This window comes from Lynx rufus, unplaced genomic scaffold, assembly GCF_022079265.1.
Source record: "Lynx rufus isolate CCGP_SWC_20201006 ecotype Redwood Valley unplaced genomic scaffold, mLynRuf1.p SCAF_10, whole genome shotgun sequence".
Taxonomy (NCBI): domain Eukaryota; kingdom Metazoa; phylum Chordata; class Mammalia; order Carnivora; family Felidae; genus Lynx; species Lynx rufus.
The window spans coordinates 60,645,083-60,672,706 of record NW_025814824.1 but is presented as its reverse complement, the minus strand read 5'-3'; the positions used below and the strand labels follow the sequence as shown (position 1 = coordinate 60,672,706).

Sequence of the window (27,624 nt, the reverse complement as noted above, 5' to 3'; positions counted from 1 at the left end):
ACTTAAAAAAAAAAAAAAAATCATCGCATGTGAATCAGATAATGGTTCTCTGGAGATCTCTGTGGTTGGTGGGGGGTGGGGGGTGACCAACTTGTCCCCATTTGCCTGGGACTTTCCTTATTTTAGCACTGAAAGTCCTACATTGGGAATATGCCCCTGTCCCATACCCTACACCTTAGGCAAACCAGGACAGGGGGTCCCCCAAGTTCTGTGGAGAGCAACAATGCCTCTTCTTGCTCTGAAGAAAGGGAGGAAAACTAAGCCTGCAAAGTGAGACCCTGAGGCTCCACGTCCCTGCGTCCCAACCTTTCACTGCAGACCCCTTTACTGGCCTGTGGAAGACGAAAATAGACACTTTGTGCCAAGGAGTGACAAGTACAACAGGGCGTGGCCTCAGACAAGCAGAAATGACTGTGGATAAAATTCTCACTAGCAGGAAGTCGCCAAGACCTGTGGTTTCTTCTTTCTGCCTGGTGGGAAGGACGCCTCCAGGTGAATGGCTGGTTAAGCAGAGACCTATGTCAGCCACAGGGGCCTTGACCTCAGCTGGGCCTTGTTTCCAGAACCAGATATCCCACTTCTGGGGTGGGTCACAGGCCCTGATAAGGATTCAGGACAAAAGAGAATGGTTTCCAGGCAAGTTTGGAGCCAAGGTCAGGATCAGGACAAGCCCTATGATGGGTAGTAGTTGGTCAAAGATTGGAGTCAAGATGAGGGACCCGCCCATAATCAGCTGTGTGTTGTGTTAACTCTTGGTCTTTATAGATCACCTTCAAATAGAGTGTTCTTTACTCTTACAGTAATCTTTTCAGTTTTTAAACCTAAGAAACTGTGGTTCTAATGCCCCTCTATTAACTGCACTGATACAAATACGGTGGTTTAGACCTTCTCCCAAGGCAATATGGGGGCAGCTTACTGGCCACAAGGTCAGGTTTTAAGAGAAAGAAAGTAAAACTCCAAATATTAGATGTGGAACCCCAAACTTACAAAGGGACAAGGGTAGCCAGCAGCACCAGACTCCTACCCACCTCCGATGGCTAAAACCAAATTAGATAATTTCATTCTTTCCCTGAGGCCAGGAACAGACAATTAGTGAATAATCTATTATGCTGGTTCGTACCACACCCAATTTGGGTTTGGTTTCATTCACCCTGCAGCTTACCCTCGTCCTGTAATGTTGCAGGGCTGGGCTGCGAAGACAGGCCTTTGGGGGCAGGCGGGACAGTCTCTGTCTGTGTGTGTCTCTCCATCTCTTTCTCTACATGTCAGAGAGGAGCATGTGGCAGGAAGAGGGACCCCTGGGTCAAGCCTTGGCTTCTGCTTCCCGCCTCCACTGCCCCTATTAATATGATCTTGGTCAAATCGCTTCCCTGGCACCTCACTTTTGCCCTCATCAAATGAAACAACTATCTCCACTTACCTGCAGGAGAGCTGGAAGGGATGGGGCAGGGAGCAAGCCATTCCACTGTCAGGCATTAAGAAGTAAACTCAGTGGGACGTTAAACCCAGAGACGACTAAATCTTTTTTAGTAGTGGGGGCAGGGAATTCGGAGTCCACAAAGCCTAATCCCATGGCTAAACACACATGGGATAGCAGCAGCAGCGGAAGTGATGCCACCCCTGCTTTGTGCCCCGGCGGGCTGGCCCGCCACACCTAAGAAGGCATGCTGCGACTTTGATGTGGGCCCAGCCTGGCACCAGGCAGGATGGGACTGGTGGCATGGGATAAATCTGGCCCAGATCAGCCGTTCTGGCCCAGCCCATGGGTGAGGGCCCTTGCAGTGCTGAGGGCCCTCTACAGGCTGCATTTCCAGGCAAGTGCCTGCTTGTGGGGGAAATGAGCAGGGGAAACTCTCGCTCTCTTAATTGCTGAGTCCTTAGATTCACGCATGCACAGATACACACATCCAGGCACAGATGCAATTGAATACCCAAAGAGACGCACACATGCATGCACAGGAGTACGCAGGCACATAGGATGAAAGCAGTGCTCATGCACAGACATGAACACCCAGTGCATACACCTTTGCACAAAGTTCACCCACATATATGTGTGCACATGCCCATCCCGTGGGCACAGAGAGAGAGATGGCCTGCCTGGTTTGGCCCCATCCCCCACTTCTCTAAGTTTCCTTCCATGACAACAGATCTGGAAGAAACTTGGCAGTGGAGATAAGGTGCTGGGCGGGGTAGGGCGGGGTAGAGTGGGGAGAGGTGTTGGGGGCAGAAGGACAGAAGGTCACTGACACAGAGTTTTAGTTTTCTGTCACTGTTTCACAGCCGCTGACTTCATCAATGGAGGCAAACAGCCCTCTTTTCAAAAGGTGTCCACGTAGCTTCCTGAGCCATGTTTTAGTTTGTTTGTTTTTTAAATTTTGGTGGGGAGGTGTGCAGAAGGAGAGAGAAAGAGAATCTTAAGTAGGTGACACGGGGCTTGAACTCATGACCGTGAGATCATAACCTGAGCCAAAATCAAGAGTCATATGCTCAACTTACTGAGCCACCCAGGCACCCCTGTTTTACTTTTCTGTAACGTGGGGGTGATAATGGTCATGATGTCTCCTCTTCTGGGCTGAGAGGAGATCCAGGGTGAATGGGTGTGAAGGAGATTTCCTCATCACGGTCGCTATCTGCAGGAACCTGGACTGCGTCCCCGCCCCCAGCTCCACGGTTTACAAGCTGTGCACCCTTGGGTGGGTTACTTCCCTTCTCTGCCTCCACCTCCACATCTGTAATGGGGAGCAAAGTAGTACCTGCCTGTTAAATTCATGCTGGGAATGGCACCTGGCACATAGCAAGCACCCAAAAACTGTGAGTTGCCATTGCCCAGGAAGTGACTGAGCTGAAGGACAGTTATTGACCATGCCTCTTGAGGCCCCCTGACCCTGACCCTGGGCTGAGAGCCATCCCTCAGGTGTGGGGCCAAGCCCCAGGCTGTGAAGGGAGGGCACCAAGAATGGCCAGAAGGGCCAGGACTGATGCTAATGGTCAGTCATGTGGATTTCTGCAGCCGTGATGGACCCTCTCACCCGACAGCCCACAGCACTTGAGCCCAAAAGCTGGCTTATCTCCCCTGCTTGGTTTCTCACTGACATGTCTCCTCTTCTCTATCTCCTCTGCCCTATTTCAGCCCAGGTGATCCTCACCTGTCACCTGTCCCACCCTTTCTTGCTCTCGGCAATCAAGAGAGTCCTCCTAAAAGTGAGCTCTGCTCGATCCCCTGTTTTAATCGCCTCAGCGACTCCTCATTGCCTTGAGTCTGAGTTCTTTTACATGGCTCCTGAGGTGATCTGGGTCCTGCCTCCTCGCCCATCTCTTTCCCGCAGGTTCCTGTGCCCCAGCCACACTAAGCACAGACAGTCATTTCCCAGTTTACCGTTGGTTGGGGCTGCATGGGGCAGTGTGTTAGTCAGGACAGTAGGCTCAGCTCTGGGACAAATGGCCCCACTTTCTAACTGGTTTGCTCTGCAGGTTTATTTCTCTGTCACGCTATGACAGAGTCAGGGACTTCGTTAGGGGGAGATCCTCTGTCCCACAGGACCCCTTGTGGACCCAGGATGACGGAAGCCACATCATGCAGAACATGTGGCCTTTTCATCCCTTCAACCAAGGACAAGAGTTCTGGAGGGTCACAGGCAGGTCTTCCATGTTTCAGCCTGAAAGTGGCACACACCACTGCTGTCCCTGATCCATTGGTGCTAGAATCAGTTCCGTGACTGCCCAACAGCAAGGAGGTAGGGACGTGAAGGGAGCAATAGAATGTCTGATAAGCCCCACCATTGGCCACAGACGGGTGTCCCCCCCGCCCCACCATGGCAGCTGCTGAAGGTGAGGCAGAGTTGGGAGGCCTGGAGCTGAGCCTGCTGACGTGCCCCCCTACTTTCCTAACCCCAGCCCTCGCCCAAGGCAGTTCCTCCGCTGCCATCTAATTACCAAGACCCTAGGGACATCTCGGTCCTTGCGATTTCTTTCTGTGAGGACCCCCAGGACTCATTTCCCTCAGGACCCCCTGCAGAGAAAAGCTGTGCTGCTCCTTAGCAAGTGGTGGCTGGCTAAATCCCTTAGTGATTCTGTTTCCCTTATCGAATTGGCCACTAGGAAGCTTGGAGCCGAGTCTGAAGTGCACCTGCACTGTGTGGAGGACCTGGCAACACACGTTCAGTAGCTTAACTACCTCCAAATATCAGGCGATCTCTGTGTCCCTGCATTTTCCCTTGTCCCCATTTCCTTGCCAAGGCTTTTCCATTTGCTCCTATCTTGTGTGCTTTCCATTTCTATACAGCTTCTCACACCCTTTCTGGGATCAGAGGGACATTAATTAGTCTGTCCCTGCATTCTGTGCTGCTTCCTGTAGCTCTGGCAAATGCAGCTCCTAAAAGGAAAGTTAAAATGTCTGAGCTTCACAGGACAGACCTGTCCTGTGAGGCTGATGGGCTTCCCTGTAAAGAGTTTGGCTCGTGGGTCAGACCCCTGATCACCGTGACCTCTTGAGGTCAACAGTCTAATCTTGTGCCTTTGAACTGAACACAGAGCAAGTGCCTTCTTTGGTCCTGACCCTGTGGGTGCCCAGCACACACATGCCTGCCCTTGGGAAGTTCCTAGGGCCCGGGGTGGGCAGAGCTCTGGGCTGGGCACTCCTGGAGCAGAGCGCCAGGCCTTTCTCTGAGGAGCCTGCAAGCAGCAGAGGAGATGAGACCTGACACCAGACTCAGGAATCAGAGCCAAGAGTGTCAAGAGCCCGAGGGCAGCAAGGAGACATGGCAGGTTGGGGTGAGAGAGAGGAGAGGAGAACCAGAGGTCTGCTACTTGTGGTGTCGCGGAAGACTCCAGAGGAGGACGTGGGAGCTGGAGAAGAGGAGGTGGAGATAGGGAGATGGGTACAGGGGATACAGGGTGGGGAAGGGCAGGCCAAGCAGAGGGGAAAGCAAGGGGGAGGGCCCAGAGGACTGGAAATGCAAAAGCAGGTTCAGGGAAGCTGGGGGTTCTTTATCTGGAAAGTACCCTTTAGAAGATGAGCAAGGAAAGTTGAATCTCGGAATATGGGACAGGACCTCACCAGAAGGCCTTAAATGCCAGGCTGGGTTTGGCCTTGCTCCTGCAGGGCGGCAGTAAATCGGGAGCATCCAAGGGTGACCTCAGGAGAGTGGTGAGGAATACATCCAGGCTTGGTCCAGAAGGATCTCTCTGGCCTAGATGAGGAACGTGGACAAGAAGGCCCGGTGGGGTCAGAGACTAGGGTCAGGGGCTTGACCTGGGCAGCAGCAGGGCTGAGAGGCCACGTGTGTCGTGTGTTTGGCCACTGATGAGGCCGGGACCCTCTTCTGCCATTCATGATCTAGCCCTGCTCACCCCTCTAGCTGTGTTCTCCTCACTCACATCATCCAATTTACGTGTGTGTGTGTGTGTGTGTGTGTGTGTGTGTGTGTGTTTAACATCACCTTGCTAATCTTACTAAACCACAGGTAGTTTCCCAAACATTCCATGTTTGCTTCTGTCTCTGGGCCTTTGCTTAGGCTGTTCCATCTGCCGGGGATATCTTCCCCCCACCTTACCACTGTCCTGTCAACATAGCCAAGTCTTCCTCATCCTTCAAATCACAGCTCACATGTCACTTCCCCTGGGAAGCCTTCCCTGACTGCCATGTACAAATCTACATTATTGCCTAGAGTACACTGGATCCCAGTGGCCCAGACTCCTGTAGGGGCCTCGCTCACAGGACTCTTCATTCCTGTAAGGATGGGCTCATGCTTATTCTCTCCAACCCCCAGTGCCAGGTACGGGGCCCAGTCATCCAGTGGTGCTCAGTAGACAGAGTGAACAAATACAGGGCTGGATGAGGATCTGGAGAAGTTCAAGATGCCTGGATGATAATATTGGGAGTAATTACTACTGTAGATCAAGGGACCTTAATGTATCATGTAATTTAGTCCTCATGACAAGTCTATGAGACAGATGATTTTGTTATCCCCATTTTACAGATGAGGAAACTGAGAACTCAGACTTAAGTCACTTGCTCGCCCAGCTGGTAAGTGGCAGAGCTGGGGTTGGAGCCCAGGCAGGCTGGCTCCAGAGGACACAGTGTGACCTACTTAGCTGGGCTGAGTGGCGTGGCACGGCTGGGGTGCCTGCTGAGATGGTGGAGAGGGGGGGAAAGTGGTGAGTTCTGTCTCTTGCGTTTCTGCCTTTTGTTCTTACGCTTGAAGAAATGACAAGCAAACAGGCCAGCGATAACCACACACCGTCTCACCAGATCCACCGAAGTAGCCACAGTAACAGTCGGTTCGTTTGGTTGCCCTTCATAGCACATTGTCCACCCAGAACTGACCACTGTGCTGGTCGTGCCCTCTGAAGGTGAGCTCCCTGAGTGTCCCACCATCAGGGCAGCGAGCCTCATGCCCCTTTTGTCCTGTTTGTCTCCCGCAGATGTCATGGCATCCCCAGTACCGGAGCTCCAAGTTCCGCCACGTCTTTGGCAAACCAGCCAGCAAGGAGAATTGCTATGACTCGGTGCCCATCACCCACAGCGTCCACGACAATCACTTCTGCGCCGTGAACCCCCGTTTCATTGCAGTCGTGACCGAGTGCGCTGGTGGGGGAGCCTTCCTCGTCATTCCCTTGAGCCAGGTAAGGCTGCCTGCTAAGCCCCAGGTCCAAGCAGCCCTCTGGAGGCTGTACAGACAGAGGGGAAGTAGAAAGAGCCTGGGTTCTGGTCTCTTATGTGGATTCGAATCCTAACCCTGCTTATTACCAGCCATGTGACCTTGAGTCGTTTCACTTCCTTGAGCTTTGGTTTCCTCATTGAGAAAAAAAAAAATACCTATCCTGGGATTTCAGCTTCTAGCTGAAGCTACCTAGCTAGCTTCTAGCTACTCCTAGGACTACTCCCTCACTGCGAAATGATTCACTCCTGAATAAAATGTAATTTGTGATGCATTGCTGGGCTCACAAGATGTTGGGGAAATCTCCAAGGCCACTTCCCCTCCCCAGCAAAAAGAAACAAATCTTGAGCCAAAAAATCTAACTGGGAGAGGTAAGCAGTAAGCAAACAGAAAGAACAAGCTTGTCCTGCCGGCACATGTTAACAGTATAGGTTCGACCATGTGCAATTGCTGATACTTAATAGTTTTTTAACCCAGAAGTGGTAATTTTGTATAGCTTAACTTAATAGCAGACCTTGTCAGGATACCCAGCCTGAATCTTCTTAAGGCTGAACCTGCAGAAGAGCTAGAGAGATCCCGGTTGGTAGTGCCTCTGGCTCACAGCAGAGGCAGATAGGAAGTTTCTCCAGAGGAAGGCATCCCCGATGTGGACAGGACTCCTACAGAGTCAGATCAGGGAAACTTGTAATCTGAGATCACCAGGCATGTGAGCCACCATGAGGAAGAGTCAGCTGAGACAACAAACTACAGACTTAGACCCCCCCCCCACAAAGGACTTCAGAAATTAAAGTCATAAATACAAAATGGAACCTCATAGACCAGGTTTTCTGATCCCAACGGAATTGAATTAGAAATCAACATCAAACGATACATTTTCAACTCCCATCCACTAGTATCTCACCAGGAGACCACAATGAGATACCACTACAACCACAGAATTGGCAAAGATGTAGAAATCTAACAATAGGAAGTTGTGGCAAGGACATGGAACAGTGTAAACTCTCAGACACTTCTGGTGACAGTGTTGACTGTCACACGTGGTTTTTTGGGGTTTTTTTTGGTGTGTTTTTTTGGTTTTTTGTCACGTGTGTTTTGAAGCAAAACGTGACAGCTTCTAGTAGAGAGGAAAATACACATACGCTCTGACCCAGAGATTCCACTCCTTGGTATATCCCATGCAACGTGTTTACGTTTATCAGGACACAAATACAAGAATGTGCATAGGAGTGTTGTTAATATTATCACAAAACTGCAAAAACTCAAATGTCCAAGAATTGAATAAATAAATGATAATATCTCCATAATAGGGAATCTGCACAGTCATGAAAAGGAACAAAGTATACATACATACGTACCACAACATGGATGAATCTTAATGACAATTTTGAGGAAAAGAAACCAAACAAATTACAAACGATCTCGCTCTCTTTACCTAAAGATAGATACAGACTAAATTAAATTCTACCTGAAGGGATGTATTAGTAAGTAGAACAATTTTAAGGAAGAGCAAGCAAAGGACTGTCATGAAATCCAGAACAATTATCACTCCCTGAGGGAGGGGAGTAGTTATGACTGGAGAATATCCATGGAAGGGGGGCGTCTTCTTTGTGTGGTGATAGTTCATGTCTTAACCTGAGAAGATGGCAGATGTATGGGTAATTTATTTTCCAGCAATTCATTAAGCTGAACACTTGCATTTCATGCCTTTTTTTATATGCTATATTTTATACAAACACATACATAAGGATGATACGATGTTCATGTGGTTTTACAGGCAGTTTCTATATAACTTCCAAGGAACTGATTATTCCAATATTTTGCAAACACTTCTAGAGAGAAGAAAAAGAGGGACTTCTCCCCTCCTTGTTCTATGAGCCAGTGTAACTTTGATTCCAAAACCAGATAGGGAGAAAACAAGAAAGGAAAATGACAGCGCAGTCTCACTCAAGATGTATGCAGAATGGCTAGCAAACAAAATCCAGCAGTGAATTTAAAAAAGGATGCCATCTAACCAAGCTGGATTTATTCCAGAAACTAAGGACAGTTTAATATTAATAAATCTAGAAATGTAAATCATTACATTAACAAATGAAGGGAGAAAGCCATACAGTCATCTCCATAAATGCAGAAAAATCATTTGATAAAGCTCAGTACCCATTCATGATATAAATTCTTAGCAAATCGGAAAAAGAGCATTTCACTAACATAAACAGAATTTTTAAAAACCTTTTATTTAGATTCACCCGTTGCTAACATTCTGCCAGGGTTACTTTTTATCTCTTTTATATCTTTCTCTCCATATGTGTATGTATACAAATTTGATGTCTGGACCAGTTGGGGTCTGGTCCCCCAACTCAGGACCATTCATTGTATTTTGTTGTCATGTGTCTTAGTCTACTTCATTTCATGATACTAACATTTTTAAGCAGGTAAAGGACAGCTATTTTGTAGAACATTTTAAAATTTGGATTTTTGAAATTGTTTTCTCATGATTAGATTTATATTATACATTTTGGGTAAGAATATTAAACAAATGGTGTTGAATCCTCAGTTCATATGTCTTGTGACACATGTTGTCAGTTTGTCCCATTATTGGTGATATCAGTGATATTTGATCTCTTTGTTAATATGATGCAAACATTCATAAAGATGGAATGTTAGAAACATCCCTTTAAAATCAGCAGTGAGTTAAAGGTCCTGGCCTACACAGTAAAGCTGAAAAATAAGTTAAGGTAGAAGGATTGAAATGGAAGACATAAAATCACTCTTCTTTATAGGTATGATTGCCTACATAGAAACCCAAAAGAATATATGGTCAAATTATTAGAAAAATAATAAGGGTTTTTGGAAGGTGGCTGGATACAAAAAAATCAGAATACAAAAATGAATTGCATTTTTATATACTAAGAACACTTACAATATGTAAACATTTGCAGTGCAATAAAAGAAGATTGGATATGTAGGAATGAACAAACAAAAGGAGGAAAATACAGAGCATTATTGAAAAACTAGTATTAAAGATCACCTAAATAAATGGAAATGTATACCATGTTCATGAATGGCCTCTCTTTCTCCCTCTCCCAAATCTCCAAGGCATTCTTCTTTTTTGGATGTAGTCTACATCATATTCCTTTCTTAGGATACCACACCCTGATTACTTTGAATTAGAGTTATTGGTGTTCTTCTGCTAGTACCTCCTAATGCACTTGGAATGGGGGGAGCGGAGAATGGCTACTGTGTTGACCTAAATATCACATGTTGGGCATGCAGTTGGTGCTCATAAATTTTCATTGATTGAACAAATTACCCCATGATTGTTCATCTAAATAAATAGGGAGGGTGTCGTTGGCAAAAGGAATGGCATCAGCAAAGGCATAGAGGTGGGACTGTACATGGAGTGACCAGATAATAATGCAGAGAACAGTCTGGCCAGAACAAATGAACAGTCTGTGTTGAAGGGGAGGAAGGGAAGTACCCTGGGGATGTGGATGGGGCCAGATTAGAAGGGCCTTGAATGCCAGGATGAGAAGTGTGAACTGTATTCTAGAGCTGAAATTTTTCATGCTGGGGAGGGACAAGTATAAAATGGGATTTATGGAAAGACTTAAAGGTCAGAGCTCAAAGGTCTCCTAGGGATGACCCATTTAACCACTTGTTTTTCTCAAGCTCTGGGTGCTTTTAAAAGGCTCTATCCAGGGGCACCTGGGTGGCTCAGTTGGTTAAGCATCCAACTCCCACTCAGGTCATGATCTTGTGGCTTGTGAGTTCAAGCCCCATGTCAGGCTCTGTGCTGACAGCTCAGAGCCTAGAGCCTGCTTTGGATTCTGTGTCTCCCTCTCTCTATGCCCCTTCCCCACTCACACTCTGTCTCTCTCTGTCTCTCAAAAATAAATAAACATTGAAAAAAGTTTTTTTTTAAGATTCTATCCACTAAACAGACTCTATATTAATGTGTTTTTCAGATTTTTATTACTCGGTCTTTTTCAGAAATGTCTGTTTCTTTTTTTAATGTTTTATTTATTTATTTTTGAGAGAGACAGAGACAGAGAGGGTGAGCACGCTAGTGGGGGAAGGGCAGAGAGAGAGACTCCCCAAAGAGAAAGAATCCCCAGCAGGCTCTGCACTTGTCATCACAGAGCCCGACATGGGACTCAAACCTACAAACCATGAGATCATGACCTGAGCCAAAATCAAGAGTCAGATGCTTAACTAACTGAGCCACGCACCCCCAGAACTAAATTTCTAACTCAGTGAACTACTGAGTATAAGCAGGTACTAACAACTGATTTAAGAAAATAAGTTGGTATGATATGTTGGAGTGTTACCTGGGTGGGGAGGGTGGACCTGGTTTAGAAAGATAGGATGATCAGAGAAGGTCTTTCTGGGGAGGCAACATTTGAGCAGAGAGCCACCTGAAACTCTAGAAGTGGGGTATTCGGGCAGAGTGAATAGCAAGTGCAAAGGCCCTGGGGTGGAAATGGGTTTGGTGTGGGCTCTGGCTTTGGTGTGTTTGAGACACAAACTGGTACAGTGTCACAGGGGCAAGAGCAATGGGAGGTAAGGTCAGAGAGGGGAGCAGCGTTAGGACTGTGAAGGCCTTGGAGGCCAGGGCAGAAGTCTGCCTATTCTGAGTCCAGTGAGAAGCCACTGGAGAGTTGAAACCCACTTGTCCTGTACAGCCTGATCCTGGGTAAAATGTGTGATTCCTTTTGGCCTTTTTGAAATATCGTAAATAGCCCAAGGACACATGTTAATTGCTTTTATCACAGACTCTTAGGAATCCAAGCACAACAGGAGGTGGAAGCCACTAATCAGAGCTCACACCTGAGTGTCACAACACAGACTCTGATTCCACGGGTCAGAAGTGGGGCTGGGGAATTTGCGTTCCAACAAGCTCCAGGGTTGCCAGATAAACACAGAATGCCCAGTTAAACTTGAATCTCTCTCTCTCTTTCTTTTTTAGAGAGAGAGAGAGGGAGAAAGAGCGAGCGTGTGTGCACCCTTGCACGAGTGGGGGAGGGGCAGAGGGAGAGGGAGAGAGAGAATCTCAAGCAGGCTATGTGCCCAGTGCAGAACCCCACACAGGCCTCGATCTCACGACCTGAGCTGAAATCAAGAGTCAGCTGCTTAACTGACTGAGCCGCCCAGGGGCCCCAAAACTTGAATTTCAAATAAACACCGAATAACTTTTTTTTGCTTATTTTTTTTCTTTTTGATTAAACTTTTTTGTTTTGAGATCATTGTAGATTCCACATGCAGTTTTAAGAATAACATAGAGATTCTGTGAACCCTTTACCCAGTTTCCCCCAAAGGTAACATCTTGCAAGACTAGAGTTCAATATCAAAACCAAGATATTGACATAGGTACAGTCTAGATACAGAACATTGCCACCACCACAAAGATCCCTACTGTTGCTCTAGCCACTTCCCTCCACCCCCACTCTCTCTATAACCCCTGACAACCACTAATCTGTTCTCTGATTTCTTTTTTTTTTTTTTTTTTAATGTTTATTTATTTTTGAGAAAGAGTGTGAGCAGGCGAGGGGCAGAGAAGAGAGGGAGACACAGAATCCAAAGTAGGGTCCAGGCTCCAAGCTGTCAGCACAGAGCCCGACGCAGGGCTCGAACTCACGAATGGTGAGATCATGGCCTGAGCCGAAATCAAAAGTTCATGTTCTCTGTTTCTATCCTTGGGCCATTTTATGTATGTATGTATGTATGTATGTATGTATTTATAATATGAAATTTATTCTCAAATTGGTTTCCATACAACACCCAGTGCTCATCCCAAAAGGTGCCCTCCTCAATACCCATCACCCACCCTCTCCTCCCTCCCACCCCGCATCAACCCTCAGTTTATTCTCAGTTTTTAAGTCTCTTATGGTTTGGCTCCCTCCCTCTCTAACTTTTTTTTTTCTTCCTTCCCCTCCCCATGGTCTTCTGTTAAGTTTCTCAGGATCCACATAAGAGTAAAAACATACGGTATCTGTCTTTCTCTGTATGGCTTATTTCACTTAGCATAACACTCTCCAGTTCCATCCACGTTGCTACAAAGGGCCATATTTCGTTCTTTCTCATTGCCAGGTAGTATTCCATTGTGTATATAAACCACAATTTCTTTATCCATTCATCAGTTGATGGACATTTAGGCTCTTTCCACAATTTGGCTATTGTTGAGAGTGCTGCTATGAACATTGGGGTACAAGTGCCCCTATGCATCAGCACTCCTGTATCCCTTGGATAAATTCCTAGCAGTGCTATTGCTGGGTCATAGGGTAGGTCTATTTTTAATTTTCTGAGGAACATCCACACTGCTTTCCAGAGTGGCTGCACCAATTTGCATTCCCACCAACAGTGCAAGAGGGTTCCCGTTTCTCCACATCCTCTCCAGCATCTATAGTCTCCTGATTTGTTCATTTTGGCCACTCTGACTGGCGTGAGGTGATATCTGAGTGTGGTTTTGATTTGTATTTCCCTGATGAGGAGCGACGTAGAGCATCTTTTCATGTGCCTGTTGGCCATCCGGATGTCTTCTTTAGAGAAGTGTCTATTCATGTTTTCTGTATCCTTGGGCCATTTTAAGAATGTCACATAGATGGAATCATACAGTATGCAACCTTTTGGGCTTAGCTTTGGTCACTCAGAGTAATTTCCTGGAAATCCATCCAGGTTGTTGCATGGATCAATTGCTCACTCTTTTCCATTGCTGAGTGATGTTCTGTGGTGTGGGTGCGCGCCATTTGTTTAACCAGACACCCATTGAAAGCCACCGAGATTGTTTCCAATTTGGGGCTTTAGGCATATATAGATTTCTGTATGAAGATAAGTCTCCGTTTCTCTGGGTAAATGCCCACGAGTGCAGTCGCTAGGTCCTCAAGTAGCTTTACATGTTTGGGTTTGTAAGGAACTGCCAAGGTATTTTTTAGTACAAATGAAATATTGCACAGAGCATACTTATACTGAAAACTTTTTTGTCATTTATCTGAAATTTAAATATCCCTGGGCATCCTGTATTTTTATGCATCAATTCTGACATCCATACTCCCAGGTGATGCTGACGCTGCTGGTTTATAAACTACATTTTCAGTCGCTAGTCTCTAATCTAGTTCTTTTTGTAATTATGAAAGAATTTCAAACACAAGAGTAGATAAAAACAATAGTATGACTCTTCTTACCCAGATTCTAGAATTTTAAAGACTTTGCTCATCTTGCTTTGTCCATGTTTTTTTTTTTCCCCCTGAGGTATTTTAAACCAAATCCTGGACATTTTGTCATTTTACCCCTATAAACTTCAGCATGCAATTCTAAAACCTAGAGACATTTTCTGACATAAGTGCAGGGCCAGGATTGCAGCATTGACAATATCTTCTGTGTCACCTTATTCCCAGTGCATGTGGATACGTCCCTGATTGCCTTATAAATGCCTCTTTGCGTTTGGTTGCTTTGAATCAGGGTCCAGAAAGATCCACGCATTGCATTCGGTTGATATTTTCTTAGGTAACCACAGGCAGCCTGCTCGAGTAGGACCAGAGGAGAGTGGGAGAGGACACGCATGCTGGGCCTTTGACGCAGCACTTCCAGACAGGCCTGTAGGGCCCTTTTTCACGTGGTGACCAAGGATGGTGCTTATGCCAATCCCTTCCTTAACTCCTTCTGTAGGAAGTATTGCCCCATTGTACAGATGAGGATGCCGAGGCTCAGGGAGATGACTTCCCCAAGGACCCTGAACCCTGAGGGTAAGGACTGGAATGTGGCCCAGACCTGGATGTGGCCACAGGGCCCTGTTCTTGCTTAATTCGTCTGTGTGCTGCTTCTCAGCTTGGGCTCTGGTTTATATGGGCTGCTGGTCAGATACCAGGAATGACATCCCAGCCAGGCACAGAAAGGTGTCAGTAAACTAGAGCCATGAGAAGGAACAGAGGTACAAACTAGCTAATTATTTAATGGAGTGTATACAGGAGCATAAGTATCGGAAGGTGACTGACCTCGCCACAGCGTCCTAGAATGTATTCTCAGATGGACTAGGCAGCCCCAGGTACTGGGTGATTCTGCAGGCAGGCTCCTTCCTCTCACTGTGACCCAGGGCAAGACTGTTTGGAGAGAGACTCTGGCAGCCTGGGCAACAAGGGCTGTGCTCAGGGAACAGGAAGGTGTGGAGACAGGCCCGCCCAGAGCCTGGGGACAAGCCAGGTTGGGCTCCTGAGCCTGGGGCCTGGCCTGCATCAAAGCCACCCCTGGGGGTGAGCAGGGTGGACTTTGCCATGAGGTGTGGTAGGTGGGGAGAACTGAAAACAAGGGCAGGCAGAACCCTGGGGATGGGCCCTGGGAGTGGACCACATCAGAGGAGTCAGACTGACACTGTGGTGCCCGGGAGAAGGGGAGGGGCGCCTCGCTGCTGTGCCAGTAGAGGCCCCACTGTTCTCAAGCTTGTGTCTGACCCTGTCACTCCCCTGCTCGGTCCCCTCCCAGAGCTCCCCATTGCCTGCAGACGAATCCTGCCTTCCTCATCAGGCTTCTGTCTCTGTCCCAGCCAACATGTTGAACCTCCAACCTTCCGTGGAACACATTTGTTCCCTCCACACTCAGATTCTCTTTCTAGAAATGTAGGGGGTGGGCTAGTATGACATGTTGCTTCCTGTTTCGTTTGTTTTGTTTTGTTTTGTTTTTGAAAGTCTCTTCAGTTCCAGGGAGGTCCTCAGTGAGAGTCGTGCCCAATGCCAATGATAACTACAGGGAGAGGGGGGCAAACGGCAGAGCAGGGAGCGAGAGGAAAGATTCCCAGTTCTCAGGGCTCTGCTGCAGACTGGCTCCGTGGCCCTTAGCACATGACTGTCAACCTCTCTGCTCCCTGACTGCTGCACTTAAATGGCGATTCTCCCTGGGGTGGTTGGGAGCTAAATCAAATAATGTGAGCGAAGCACGAAGCATGGGCCTGGCACATAAATGGCCCCCTAAATTATGGTTTCTAAAGAACAACATTTACAACCCTATTCCTTACAGGCGTGGGAATGTGCTCGTTCAAGTTCATTCATTGGAATACGATCTAGGCATCACTTTATTCACGGAGGGCACCCTGGCTCAGTCACCCATCAGTTGTGCAGGGAGAGATGGGAGTCCCCTGTGGAACAGTTGGGACTCACACTGAGCACATCCTTGGGCCCCTGAAGCATTTTGAGTGACAGTAAAACTGGGTCACTGTGATTAGCTCTGACAAACTTACGCTGGTGAATTTACTGAAAGCCTACCATGTACCAGGCACTGTCTTAAAGTGCTTTACTTGTATGAGCTCATGTAATCACTCGCACCCTGCGAAATCCTACTACTGTTGCCATTTTGTAGATGAGGAAACTGAGGCACAGACAGCTGAGGTCGCTTGTCCAGGGTCACACGGTTGTTAAGTGCCGTAGCAGGGACTCAAACCCAGGAAGCCTGAGTCAGCGTGCCTGCCTAACCTCTTCTACACTATGCAGCCTACCTCCACCTCTACTCGTGCCTACCACCCCTGACTCCCATGTCCACCCTGGGCTGTTGGAAGGGTTCCTGGAGGTCGTGACACTGTTGTGGGAATGGCCGCACCCTGTTGAGTGCTGGGTGTTGTGGGGACGGCCGCACCGCTGTCCCATCCCAGCAGCTGAGGTCTGCCTGCCCCAGAATGTCCTCCACCTGCCTAGCTCAGCCTTCCGGGTCCCACAGTTCCATCCACTCAGGGCAGCCCCACCGAGACTTGGAAGTGGCATCTCTCCGGGCTGAGCAGCCAGCTTCTGCACCCAAGCCAGGGTTCCCTGCAGTCTGCGAGGAGGGCGGGTGTACCTCCCCTGATTTAGAGCTGTGTCCCCCACAAATCAGAGGCCTGGCCCTGGCTGACTGCTGGACTAGTGGACTGAAAGGCAGAAGTGGCCTCCTGATTCTAAATGTCCCTGTCATGACAGGGCTTTTAGCAGCTCGGTCAATAGCCCATCAGGCTGGCTAATAATGTCCATTAATGTCAGACCTCAGCATAAAACCCTGTTAGGCAGAGCAACCTTCTGGCCCCAGGGGAGAATGAGCCATCCCTTGTTCTCTGAGAAGGAAGAGAAGTTGTCTGGGGCTGGGGTCTCTGCTTTGGGAGGCCTGGGAGGAGCACTGCCCCATCTGAGCCATGCCTGGCCCCCCAAGCACCTCCTGAGTCTGAGGCTCAGCTGAGCCTCCACAGTGGTCTGAATGGAGCTCCTGGGCAGCTTGCCTCCTGTCAGCCAAGGCCAGCCTGACGATCAGCTCTTCCCAGAAACCTGCAGGACAAAATTGTGGCAGGGCTCTGGGCCAGAGAGCAACTGGGTGTGCCATAACGAGAGACCGAGCACTGTTCATGCCCTTTGACCCAGGAAATGAGCTAAGAGAAGGAAAGGCTGTGTGCACAAGTGGGGCAGGACACTGACTCAAAGAGGGCTGAGAGCCCTCAAGCACAGCAAGTACAGCACAGATACACCTGGGAGCCAGAGCCCTGGGCTGCAGCCCCACTCTGCCCTCCACATTCTCTGTGACCCTGAGCAAGTCCCTCCAGTTTGGGGCCAGCGAGAGAGCTGTAATCCATTAGTGATGCCTGCCATGGGGGCAGGTAAGAGAGTTTGAAGGGTTTTTACTGGTCCTGGTCTCTGAGAGCCCTTCAAGATCTGCAGTTTTAGGGGTGCCTGGGTGGCTCAGTCGGTTGAGCGTCTGACTCTTGATCCTGGCTCAGGTGGTGATCTCATGATTTGTGAGTTTGAGCCCCACATTGGGCTTCTCCCTTAACAGCACTGATCCTGCTTGGAATTCTATCTCCCTCTCTCTCTGCCCCTCACCTGCTTCTCGCTCTTTCTCTCTCAAAATAAATAAATAAACTTAAAAAAACAAAAAAAAAGATTTTCAGTTTTGTAACACATTTTTGGCCGATCCTGGAAGGACCCATCTTTTCAGAAAGTTTAGAGTTTTGTGTTAACAAACGTCTTTTGTTTATTGCAAAATCCACACTGTTTTATAGAAAGTTTGCAAAAATTTAAAAAAAAGAAACACAGATGATAAAACTACCATTTATCCCACTGTCTACAAATAACCATGAATAACATTTTGGTGCCTTTCCTTCCAGTCTTTTTTCCCTCATTTTTTATACACACGTGGGTATGCACACACACACGTATACACATAATAACAGCTCCTCTTTTTTAAGCACTTACTCTAGGGCACCACTGTTCGGCTTTTCACGCACAATATTTCATTTTACCCTCATAACAGCCCTGTAAGGAAGAGATTATTATTCACATTTTACACATGAGGAAAAAGGGGCTTGCAAAATTTGAGCAGGTGCAGGACACGATCAGATTTTAACTTTTGAAAGCTCACCGACAACAGCAGGCAGAATGGCCTGGAGGCGAGGCAAGAGGTCGCTGGCCGGAGCGGTGGTCCTGTCAAGACCTGGGCAGGGCCTATAGGGGCACGTTCTCCCTCCAGGACACTGGCCCCAGGAGCAGGGGGCGTGCACCCCTCTTCTTGTTGAGAAGCCCAAATGGAACTCACACATCACTAACAAATGACACATGTCCAAGTTCTTTGCTTTTCTCTGTCTGAATGTATATATGAGGGTATAATTTTCTTTTCCTAACCATTCGAGGATACATTACCTATACCTTTGACCTTTACCCCTAAATACTTGAGTGTTTCCTAAAAGTACGAATATTCTCTTATATAACCATATCACGTTATCAACTTCACAAAGTTTAACATTGTAACAATACTTTAATCTACCTTTCATGTTCCAATTTATCAGATAATGTCCTGTATAGAGTTCCCCCTCCAGTATGGGATCCAGTCAAGGGTGAGGTGTCTAATACCCTTTCCCGAGAGGTAAGAGCTGAATTGGGCAGAGTATGTCTGAAGGGGAGCCCAGGACCACTACCTCTGTTTGCAGAACTACTAAGATGCATGCATAAAGCCTCCATGAGCCAGGGTCTCAGTGTCTGTGTTTGCTAGTTTGCCAGAGTGACCCAGAAGCCCTGTGTCTTTTCCCATAGCAGCTGCAGTCTTACTAAGCCAGGTCCGAGATGCTTCTGCATCTTTGCTGGATCTCAACTAGGCAGGGTCTCAGTGGTTTCTACAGAGTTGGGGAGGTGAGGTTAGGAGAGGCGGTGGGTGTTCCTTGAGCCCACTCTGTTCTTGAAAGACCTTTTGTAAAGATCCTGAGAGCATTGATCCTGCGGGGTCAAATAGTACATCCTGTGCTCCCCAGCCCCTCGCATGGGGCCTGTCCCTACATATGTCATGTAGATTTGCTCAATGAATGGATGTAGGCCATTTTTCTTCTCAGCTGTCTCTACCTCGGGAATGGAAAACTGGACTGCAGAGCTTTCTGGTGGGGGCAGGGGTGGTGTTTCGGCATCTGAAGTTGGATGGGGGGCCTGTTCTGCCGACCTGTGCGATGTGATGTGTGACATATATGATGTGTGACATGAGTGTGCCGGTCGCTGCCAGCTCCAGGTTTCTGTAACTGAACCGACACGCTTGTGCCATGGCCCAGGAAACCCAGGTCCGTGTGCGGGTCAAGAAGTCTCAGCTTGGGACCTGTGTCCCCCCAGTGCCCAGACAGCGATTCTCAGCAGGCAAAGTGGAAAGGGAAGAAAATGCTCTTTTTTTTTTTCTTCTTAATTGAAGTATAATTCACATTCCATAAAATTCACCTTTTTTTTTTAAATTTTTTTTTTTCAACATTTATTTATTTTTGGGACAGAGAGAGACAGAGCATGAACGGGGGAGGGGCAGAGAGAGAGGGAGACACAGAATCGGAAACAGGCTCCAGGCTCTGAGCCATCAGCCCAGAGCCTGACGCGGGGCTCGAACTCACGGACCGTGAGATCGTGACCTGGCTGAAGTCGGACGCTTAACCGACTGCGCCACCCAGGCGCCCCACACCTTTTTTTTTTAAAGTTTATTTATTTATTTTGAGAGAGAGCGCACCTGTGTGTGCACAAGCAGGAAAGGGCCAGAGAGAAAGGGAGAGCGAGAATCCCAAACAGGCTCCACGCTGTCAGCACAGAGCCCAACATGGGGCTCAGTGTTCAGTCTCACAAACTGTGAGATCATGACCTGAGCTGTAACCAAGAGTCAGATGCTCAATTGACCAAGCCACCCAGGCATCCCTCACCATTTTAAAATGTACAGTTCAGGGGCACCTGGGTGGCTCAGTCAGTTAAGCACCTGATTTCGGCTCAGGTCATGATCTCACGGTTCATGAGTTCGGGTCCCTGTCAGCACAGAGCCTGCTTCAGATCCTCTGTCCCTTTCTCTCTCTCTCTCTGCCCCTGCCCCGCTTGTGCTCTCTCTCTCTCTCTCAAAAATAAATAAACATTAAAAAAATTTTTTTAATAAAATAAAGTATACAATTCAGGAGCACCTCAGTGGCTCATTTGTTGGGCGTTGGACTCTTGATTTTGGCTCAGGTCAGGATCCCAGGGTCATAGGATTGAGCCCTGCATCAGGCTCTCTGAGCACAGAGCCTGCTTAAGATTCTCTCTCTCTCTCTCCCTCTGCCCCTCTCTCCCACTCGTGCACTCTCTCTCTCTCTCTCTCTCTCTAAATAAACAAACAAATAAATGAATAGGAAATTGAAGTATCAATAATAAAATACAAATTTAAAAAAATAAAAAAATAAGATGTATGATTCAGTGGGGTTGTAAGGTAGTCACATGGTTGTGCAAACATCACCACTGTCTGATTTCATAACAATTTCATCACCTCACAAAGAAACTCCACACCCATTAGCAGTCACTCCTTATTGCCCCCTCCCCCCCACCCCCACCCCCCCGGGTCCTGGGCAACCACTAATCTGCTCTCAGTCTCTATGGATTTACCTGCTCTGGATTTTTCAGGGTTCTGAATACTGGGCACCAGAAGATGTATCAATGTGCTCTAACGATGAAACCACATCTGGTCCATCATTTATGTGGAATCATGCAATGTGTGACTTTTTACGTCTGACTTCTTTCCCTCAGCATGTTTCCAGGGTTCATCCATGTTTCAGTGTGTGTCAGTTCTACATTCTCTCTTTGGCTGAAGTAATACTCCATTGTATGATATACTACATTTTGCATAGCCATTCATCCACTGATTGACATTTGGGTTGTTTCCACCTTTTGGCTATTATGAATAATGCTGCTACAAACATCGGTGTTCAGGTTCTTTGTAGGCTTGTGTTTTCATTTTTCATGGGGATATACCTAGGAGTGGAATCGCTAGGTCACATGGTAACTCTATGTCTAACCCTTTAAGGAACTGCCAGACTGTTTTCCAAAGTGGCTGCCCCATTTTTTCATTCCCATCAGCAGTGTGTGAAGGGAAATATCCTTTTACTGAACACCTACTACGTGCTAGGCACTGTGCTAGACCCTTTCCACACCTCATCTATGATACTCAACATGAACCTTATGAACCTACTGAGGACAGCGCCGAAGCTCAGACAAGTGATGTGACTCCCCCAGCATCACACGGAGAATAGTGGTAGGGCCTAGATTCACACTCCGTTCTGTCCCTTACATTTTCCGGTCTACTCAGTGATTGCTGACTGCCCGACTGACTGCTTAAGTGGAATTAGTCCCCTCTTCTCTCCAACACTCCTGGACACTGTTTTGCAGACAGGAAAGCTGGACCCCCACTACCCAAAGGTCTGCGGGCACAAAGGGAACGTCTTAGACATCAAGTGGAATCCTTTTAATGATTTTGAGATCGCCTCCTGTTCTGAAGATACCACAGTGAGTATCAGCACATAAGGCGGTTCCCTTTCCCGAAATGAGTGGGATTGGGGCACAGGGAGATGGAATAGTGTCTGTACTTGGCTCTGATGCTCCTGACCTGCTGATCCTTCATGAGGTGAGGTCACTGTGTGGGGAGGGGCTTAGTGAGATTGAGTGGGAGAAGTTCTGGGCTCTGGGACTTGGAGCACCACACCTTTAGGCCTCCTATCTGGGACTTAGTTCCCCCCACTTATAGAATGGACATAATAGCCCCCAAGCAGCTAATGAAGATCCAAAGAGACTCCTATTCCAGTGGAAAAGCCCATCTTTTGGGGGAACTATAAAATGCTTTAAGGAGCATTTTTTATTGCAGTCAGAAAATATTGTGACAATCTCACAGACAGTGGGGAGGGGAGCTTTAAAAGGATAAGAGTGGGATCCTTAGATGAATATGGGCACCACAACTTTCCCAAAAGCTTTAGCCCCACCAACTTTTTTGAGCCCCTGTTCTGGATCAGGGTCATAATCCCTGCTACCCACAATGTTCAGTGTTACTTATTTATAATTTCTTCTGTTCCCACTTCAAAAATGCCGTGAGTATGGCTTAAAACAAAAGACACAGATATGATCAGATGATTAAAATAAGGATGAAGGGCACAGTGACAGTTTATTTTGTGCCCATTGTGTTCCTGTCTCTCAACTACACGTTACCATTTAAATCTGTCTTCCTGGCAGCCCCACGAGGTAGGATTTTTTTTTTTTTTTTTTATGGAGAAACTGAGGATCTGAGAGGTGAAGCAGTTTGTCCAAAGTCACACAGTCTGAGCAAGGCTTCAGGCTGAGGCTTGATTCTAGAGCCCAGTATGTTTTCACTGAGCTATGCACTTCCCTAAGTGGCAGCAGCCACAGATGGGGGAAGTGAGGAAATAATACTCAGAATGTTGGTTTTGAAGGGTTGCAAGCATAGAGTTCCAGGTTTAACTCAGAGCTGCCTGGCAGTCAAGGCAAAAAGGGAAATAGAATGTATTGCAGAAGACTTTACTGTCTGATTAAAAGGAAACAGACCAGTTCGTCAGGAGAAGCAAGTGGAAAATTCTCAGAAGACTTGTGCCAGTCGCATATAGGGGTTGCCGAGGAGCGTAAAGGACAGTATCTGCCAGGATGGTTTCACTGAAGGGGCAGTCAGGCCCTGTGAGAATTGGCTTTGCCTCCAATGGTGGAATGTTGAATATCTGACTCTGTCCCCTGACTCTGACTCTGAGTCCTGAAATACTTGCCTTTTCAGGCCTGCTTTGAAGACTCCCTACAAGATCTTCATGAAATTCCTAGCTCTTCTCATCTCCTGCCACCAGTTCCTTCCCAGATGCCCCCGGGGGCAGGAAGAGTGCACACAAGTATCAGGGGTGGCAGTGCCTAACCTCAGGCCCTCCCATGTAGAGTGTTCAGCTGTCTCCTCCCTGTCCCCACCCTGTGGGGCAGGGATGACCCTGTAGCTCTGAGGAGTCTGGGGGGTGGTCTCTGCCCCTCCCACACAGGTCTGCCCGAAGTCCGTCCTCCAGCAGGGGCCAGTTCTGTGCAGTAATAGGATTCACCCAACTCGTCGTCTAGAGCCCCTGGCACTCGCCTCATGGGGCTGCCTTCCTGGTTTTAAATTCAGATGACCAGGAAATAAATATTTGTCGAATCGAAAACAAAGTCTACCTGAAAACCCTGGGTATCTCTGAGGGAAAAGGGACATACAATCACATAGGGGCCTGAGAACCCCAAAGGACAACAAAGAATATCAGGTTACTGGCCATCCCCTCCGTAACCGGGAGCTTACTTTCTACCAAGGAAGCCCCTTCCATCCTCAACAACACTGCTCTGGAAGGAGGCCCCAGCCCCTCCTCCCAGGCCCTTACTGTGGAATACAGGCTGTGACCCCCTGCAGCCTGGCCTTCTGACCCTTCATCTTTCCTCTTCCAGGCCATCCAAGGGGGGCACTCCAAAGGAAAGAGCTTCTCCCTACCCTATCCTGCTCCAGAGACTGCACTGGCTCCCTAGTGCCCTGACAATATAGCACAAACTCCTCCTCCTGGCATTTGAACCTTCCTCCTAGCCTACACCTTTGGGACAAGGAAGGGGTAGACCAGTGTACTCTGAGAGATATTCTAGGCTGGGAGTCAGATTTGCTCTGACATCCAGCCTGGGAGTCAGGCCTATGGCCCACCCAGCTCCCCACAACTCAGGTCATTAGGATGGCAAGGATTACCAAGAGGGAGATCTGGAGGTCTGGGCTCAGCTCTGGCAATGTCAGCCCCTGTTTGGGCTGGAAGACCTTGGCAAAGCCTCTGTCTTTGAGATGGATACAGAGAGCACTCCCCTGGCCCTTCTGCTGGGCACTGCCAGCTCTGTGGCTTAGGGTGGCTGGGGTGCCAAGGTGACCCTCGCTAACAACACTCCCCCACCGGCTGTGTCTCCCCTGAAAGATTAAGATCTGGGACATCCCTACGCAGCTGCTGACGAAGAACCTCACAGTCTTCAGGAAGGAGCTGATGGGCCATGCCCGCAGGGTGGGCCTGGTGGAATGGCACCCCACGGCCGCCAACATCCTCTTCAGCTCTGGCTATGACTACAAGGTGGGTCCACGCACTCAGTTTCTGGGGCCACCCTAACAGATGACCAAACTGGGCAGCTTAAGACAACAGAACTTTATTTTTACATTGTTCTGGAGACCAAAAATCTGATATCAAGGCATCAGGAGGGCCACGCTCTGTCCTAAGATCTTAGGGAAGAATCCTCCCATGCCTCTTGGGACTTCTGGTGGCTCCACACATTCCTTGGCCTGGAGCTGTATCACTTCAGCCTGCCTCCAGCTTTACATGGCCTTCTCTGTGTTTCTGTGTGTCCTTTGCTCTTTTTATAATGACACCAGTCATTGGTTGTAGGGCCCATGCTAATCTGGCATGACCTTATCATAATTAATTACATCTGCAAAGATCCTGTTTCCTAATAAGGTCACATTCTGAGGCTCCAGGTGGACCTGAATTTGGGGTTTGGGGGGGCGGGGAGTACACTGTTCAACCCATTAATCTGCCCGGAGGGGATGGGTTGGGCTGGGCCCTGGCCAGAGAAGCTTCCCATTGCCCCGTTGACGGCCAAGCTGGAAGTCTGTGGGCCTGTGGATTGGGAAAATTCACAGGATAGGAGCCCTAGATTCTATTCCAACTAAGTTTCTGCCTTGCAGTATGAACTGGGAAAGTCCCTTGTCTTCTCTAGGCCTCAGTTTCTCTATCTGTACACAAATGGAGTTGGTGTGACCATAGCCATGGCTTTTAAACTCATCCCTTCACGACATGGGGCTTCACAGAGGCACTTCAGGGGCTTCTGTGATGAAGAAAGGGTGGGATAGGAGTGGCTGGCAGGGCCTCTTCCCTTCTTGTTTTCTTTAAATTTTTTAATGTTTATTTTTATTTTTGAGACAGAGAGACAGAGAGCAAGCAGGGGAGGGGCAGAGAGAGAGGGAGACACAGAATCCGAAGCAGGCTCCAGGCCCTGAGCTGTCAGCACAGTGCCTGATGCAGGGCTCAAACCCACGAACCACGGAGATCATGACCTGAGCCGAAGTCGGACAGTTAACTGACTGAGCCACCCAGGCGCCCCAGGGTCTCTTCCCTCCTGGTCAGAAGTGCTCTTTTTTCTGTTTATGTAGGGTGAGTGTGCAGGGTGCTGCGATGATTGTGCACATTATTCTGCACACAGCTCCAGGGGGTGCAATTCATACCATGGGCTATGAGAAAGGATTGCCCTGGAGCTGTGCAGTGCACAACCTATGCAGCTAAACATGGCAGTCCTGTTTATCTGTGTGAGGTGGAAACTGCTACTAATAACTGTTTGAAACCCCCTGGTCTAGCTCATCATCCCCTACGGTCCTCCAGCCATGGATGTTTTGTTGCTCCAAAGCAGATGGTGTTTTCTTTTCACCACCAGACAGCCTGACTCCCGGCTTCCCCTTTTGCCACGTGGCAGCTTCAGCCGGCAGATCCATCCTCCCACCCAAGGCTTCTTGGCCAGACTGCCATCTGTGTCGTCCCTCCTGGGGATACCATGTTTCACTGCAGCCTGGCGGGCTTGCGACTGTGGGAGCCAGGGGCGGGGCAACACTGTGCTCAGAGCCAGCTCATTGCCGTACAGGTGATGGTCTGGAACCTGGACACAACGGAGTCTGTAATCAATAACCCCGTGAGGACAATTTGCTGCCACCAAGACGTGATCCTTTCCATGTCCTTCAACCCCAGTGGCAGCCTGCTGGCCACCACCTGTAAAGACCGCAAGATTCGGATTCTCGACCCCCGGGCAGGGGCCGTCCTCCAGGTGTGTGCTGGGTTGGGATCGGGCTTGGGGACAAGAGGAGCAAGGAGTGGTAAGGGGCTGGGGGAGGCTTCAGAGAACAGGGCAGTAATGCCATCAGCATTCTGGCCAAGCCTTCACATGTGCTATAGCTTCTGTCCTCCCGGCTGGGAGGTAGCGGATGTCACCCCCAATCTTCAGATGAAAAAACTGAGGCTGAAGAGAGGTAAGGTGACGTGCCCACACTGAAAGCTGAGCTTTGACCCTGGTCTAACTCCAGAGCTTGTCAATGTGCCTTAGCTCTGTCAAGAGGCATGACACGACTGTCTGTCCACTGTGTGACCTTAGGCAAGCACTTCCCATTCTCTGGGCCACTGTTTCCTTATCTACAACAATGGACCATTAGTCCTTCCTCTTGGAGGACTAAATGAGATAATCCAGATGACAGTGCCCGCCCAGCCCCATGCCTTGCATACAGTGATAGAGTGCTCAGTCATCTTTCAGAAAGAGCATGGAGTTTCTCTCTCTGTCCCTCCCCTGGTCATGCTGTCTCTCTCTCTCTCTAAAATAAACAAACATTAAAAATAGAACTAAAAAGAACAACAACAATGACTCGAAAAAACACAGTGGAGGGGCACCCGGGTGGCTCAGTCGGTTGGGCGTCTGACTTTGGCTCGGGTCATGATCTCACGGTTCCTGAGTTCGAGCCTCACATCGGGCTCTGTGCTGACAGCTCGGAGCCTGAAGCCTGCTTTGGATTCTGTGTCTCCCTCTCTCTGCCTCTCCTCCGCTTGACTCTGTCTCTCTCTCTCTCTCAAAAATAAATAAACATAAAAAAAAAAAAAAAAAAAGAAAGAGCATGGAGCTGAGCAGAAGTTTGCCTCTATCCTGGCTCGGAAAAAAGAACTCTCACCAAAAATAACAGGAGAGACTCAGTGTGGATGGGGTGGGAGTCGGGGGGTCTCTGGAAGGGTTCCTGGAGGTGGTCCCTGTGGAAAGATTCTCTAAGCAGAGCTGGAGTGAACAAGGAAGGCATTCCAGGTCCTGCCACAGCACAAGCAAAGGCAGGGAAGCCAGAGACCCTAGCTGCTTGCTGCCCGGGAGTCCCTGACTGTACATACTGTCCAGGAAGCCAGCTACAAGGGGCACCGGGCCAACAAAGTGCTGTTTCTGGGGAACCTGAAGAAGCTGCTGTCCACAGGCACATCCCGGTGGAACCACCGTCAGATGGCCGTGTGGGACCAGGTGAGTCTCCTGTGCGAGCCCGCACCCTGCCCCTCACCATCACCCTTCAGCTGAGTGCTGGCTTCATTCATTCATGCATTCATTCCCTTGCTAATTTCTCAAGCACTTACTTAGCACAGCCTGCCTGGTGTGAAGGACCCAGGGATCAATAACAGGGACATGCCAGCAGCTGGTGGGGCGAGCCCAGACCTTGTGCATCTTCTCGTTCAAGGGGACAGTGGCCGTGGTGTAGGGGGTGGAGGGAGGTGGCCACTTCTGGAACCAGGACAGGGCAGGGGCTGGGGGGAGAGAAAGGAGATGACCTTCTGGGCAGAGGAAACAGCTGGAGCAAGGGCTTGGAAGGAAACACCAAGGCATGTGGGCAGAAGGAGCAGCTGAGGGGGGTGAGGGTGAGGGCCAGGCCAAGCAGTATTGATTGGAAGGATCACTTGGCTAGAGTTTCAAAGACTAGACAAATCACTTTCTCTCTCTACATCTCCATCATCTTTCACAACAAATCATAAAACAAGCAGGGGAGGGCTGGTGTGTGATCAGGCATGTGAGAAGCGATCTGTGAAAGGCAAAATGCCGGCAAAAGAAAAGGGGTGGTCTCCCTCCCTCTCTCTTTCTCTCTCTCTCTCTCTCTCTCTCTCTCTCTCTCTCGTGCACGTGCGCAC

At 48.6% G+C, this 27,624-nt stretch overlaps 1 protein-coding gene across 1 annotated transcript in view; it reads left to right on the top strand.

The window, feature by feature from the left end:
- The window catches only part of CORO2A (coronin 2A), a 56,786-nt gene that overhangs the window by 21,406 nt on the left and 7,756 nt on the right, over positions 1 to 27,624 (top strand). The window contains exons 2-6 of the mRNA XM_047066812.1: positions 6,424 to 6,624; positions 21,296 to 21,412; positions 23,863 to 24,012; positions 25,568 to 25,747; positions 26,852 to 26,968. Coding sequence (XP_046922768.1) covers positions 6,424 to 6,624; positions 21,296 to 21,412; positions 23,863 to 24,012; positions 25,568 to 25,747; positions 26,852 to 26,968 — 765 coding nt within the window. The remainder of the gene's footprint in view (positions 1 to 6,423; positions 6,625 to 21,295; positions 21,413 to 23,862; positions 24,013 to 25,567; positions 25,748 to 26,851; positions 26,969 to 27,624) is intronic.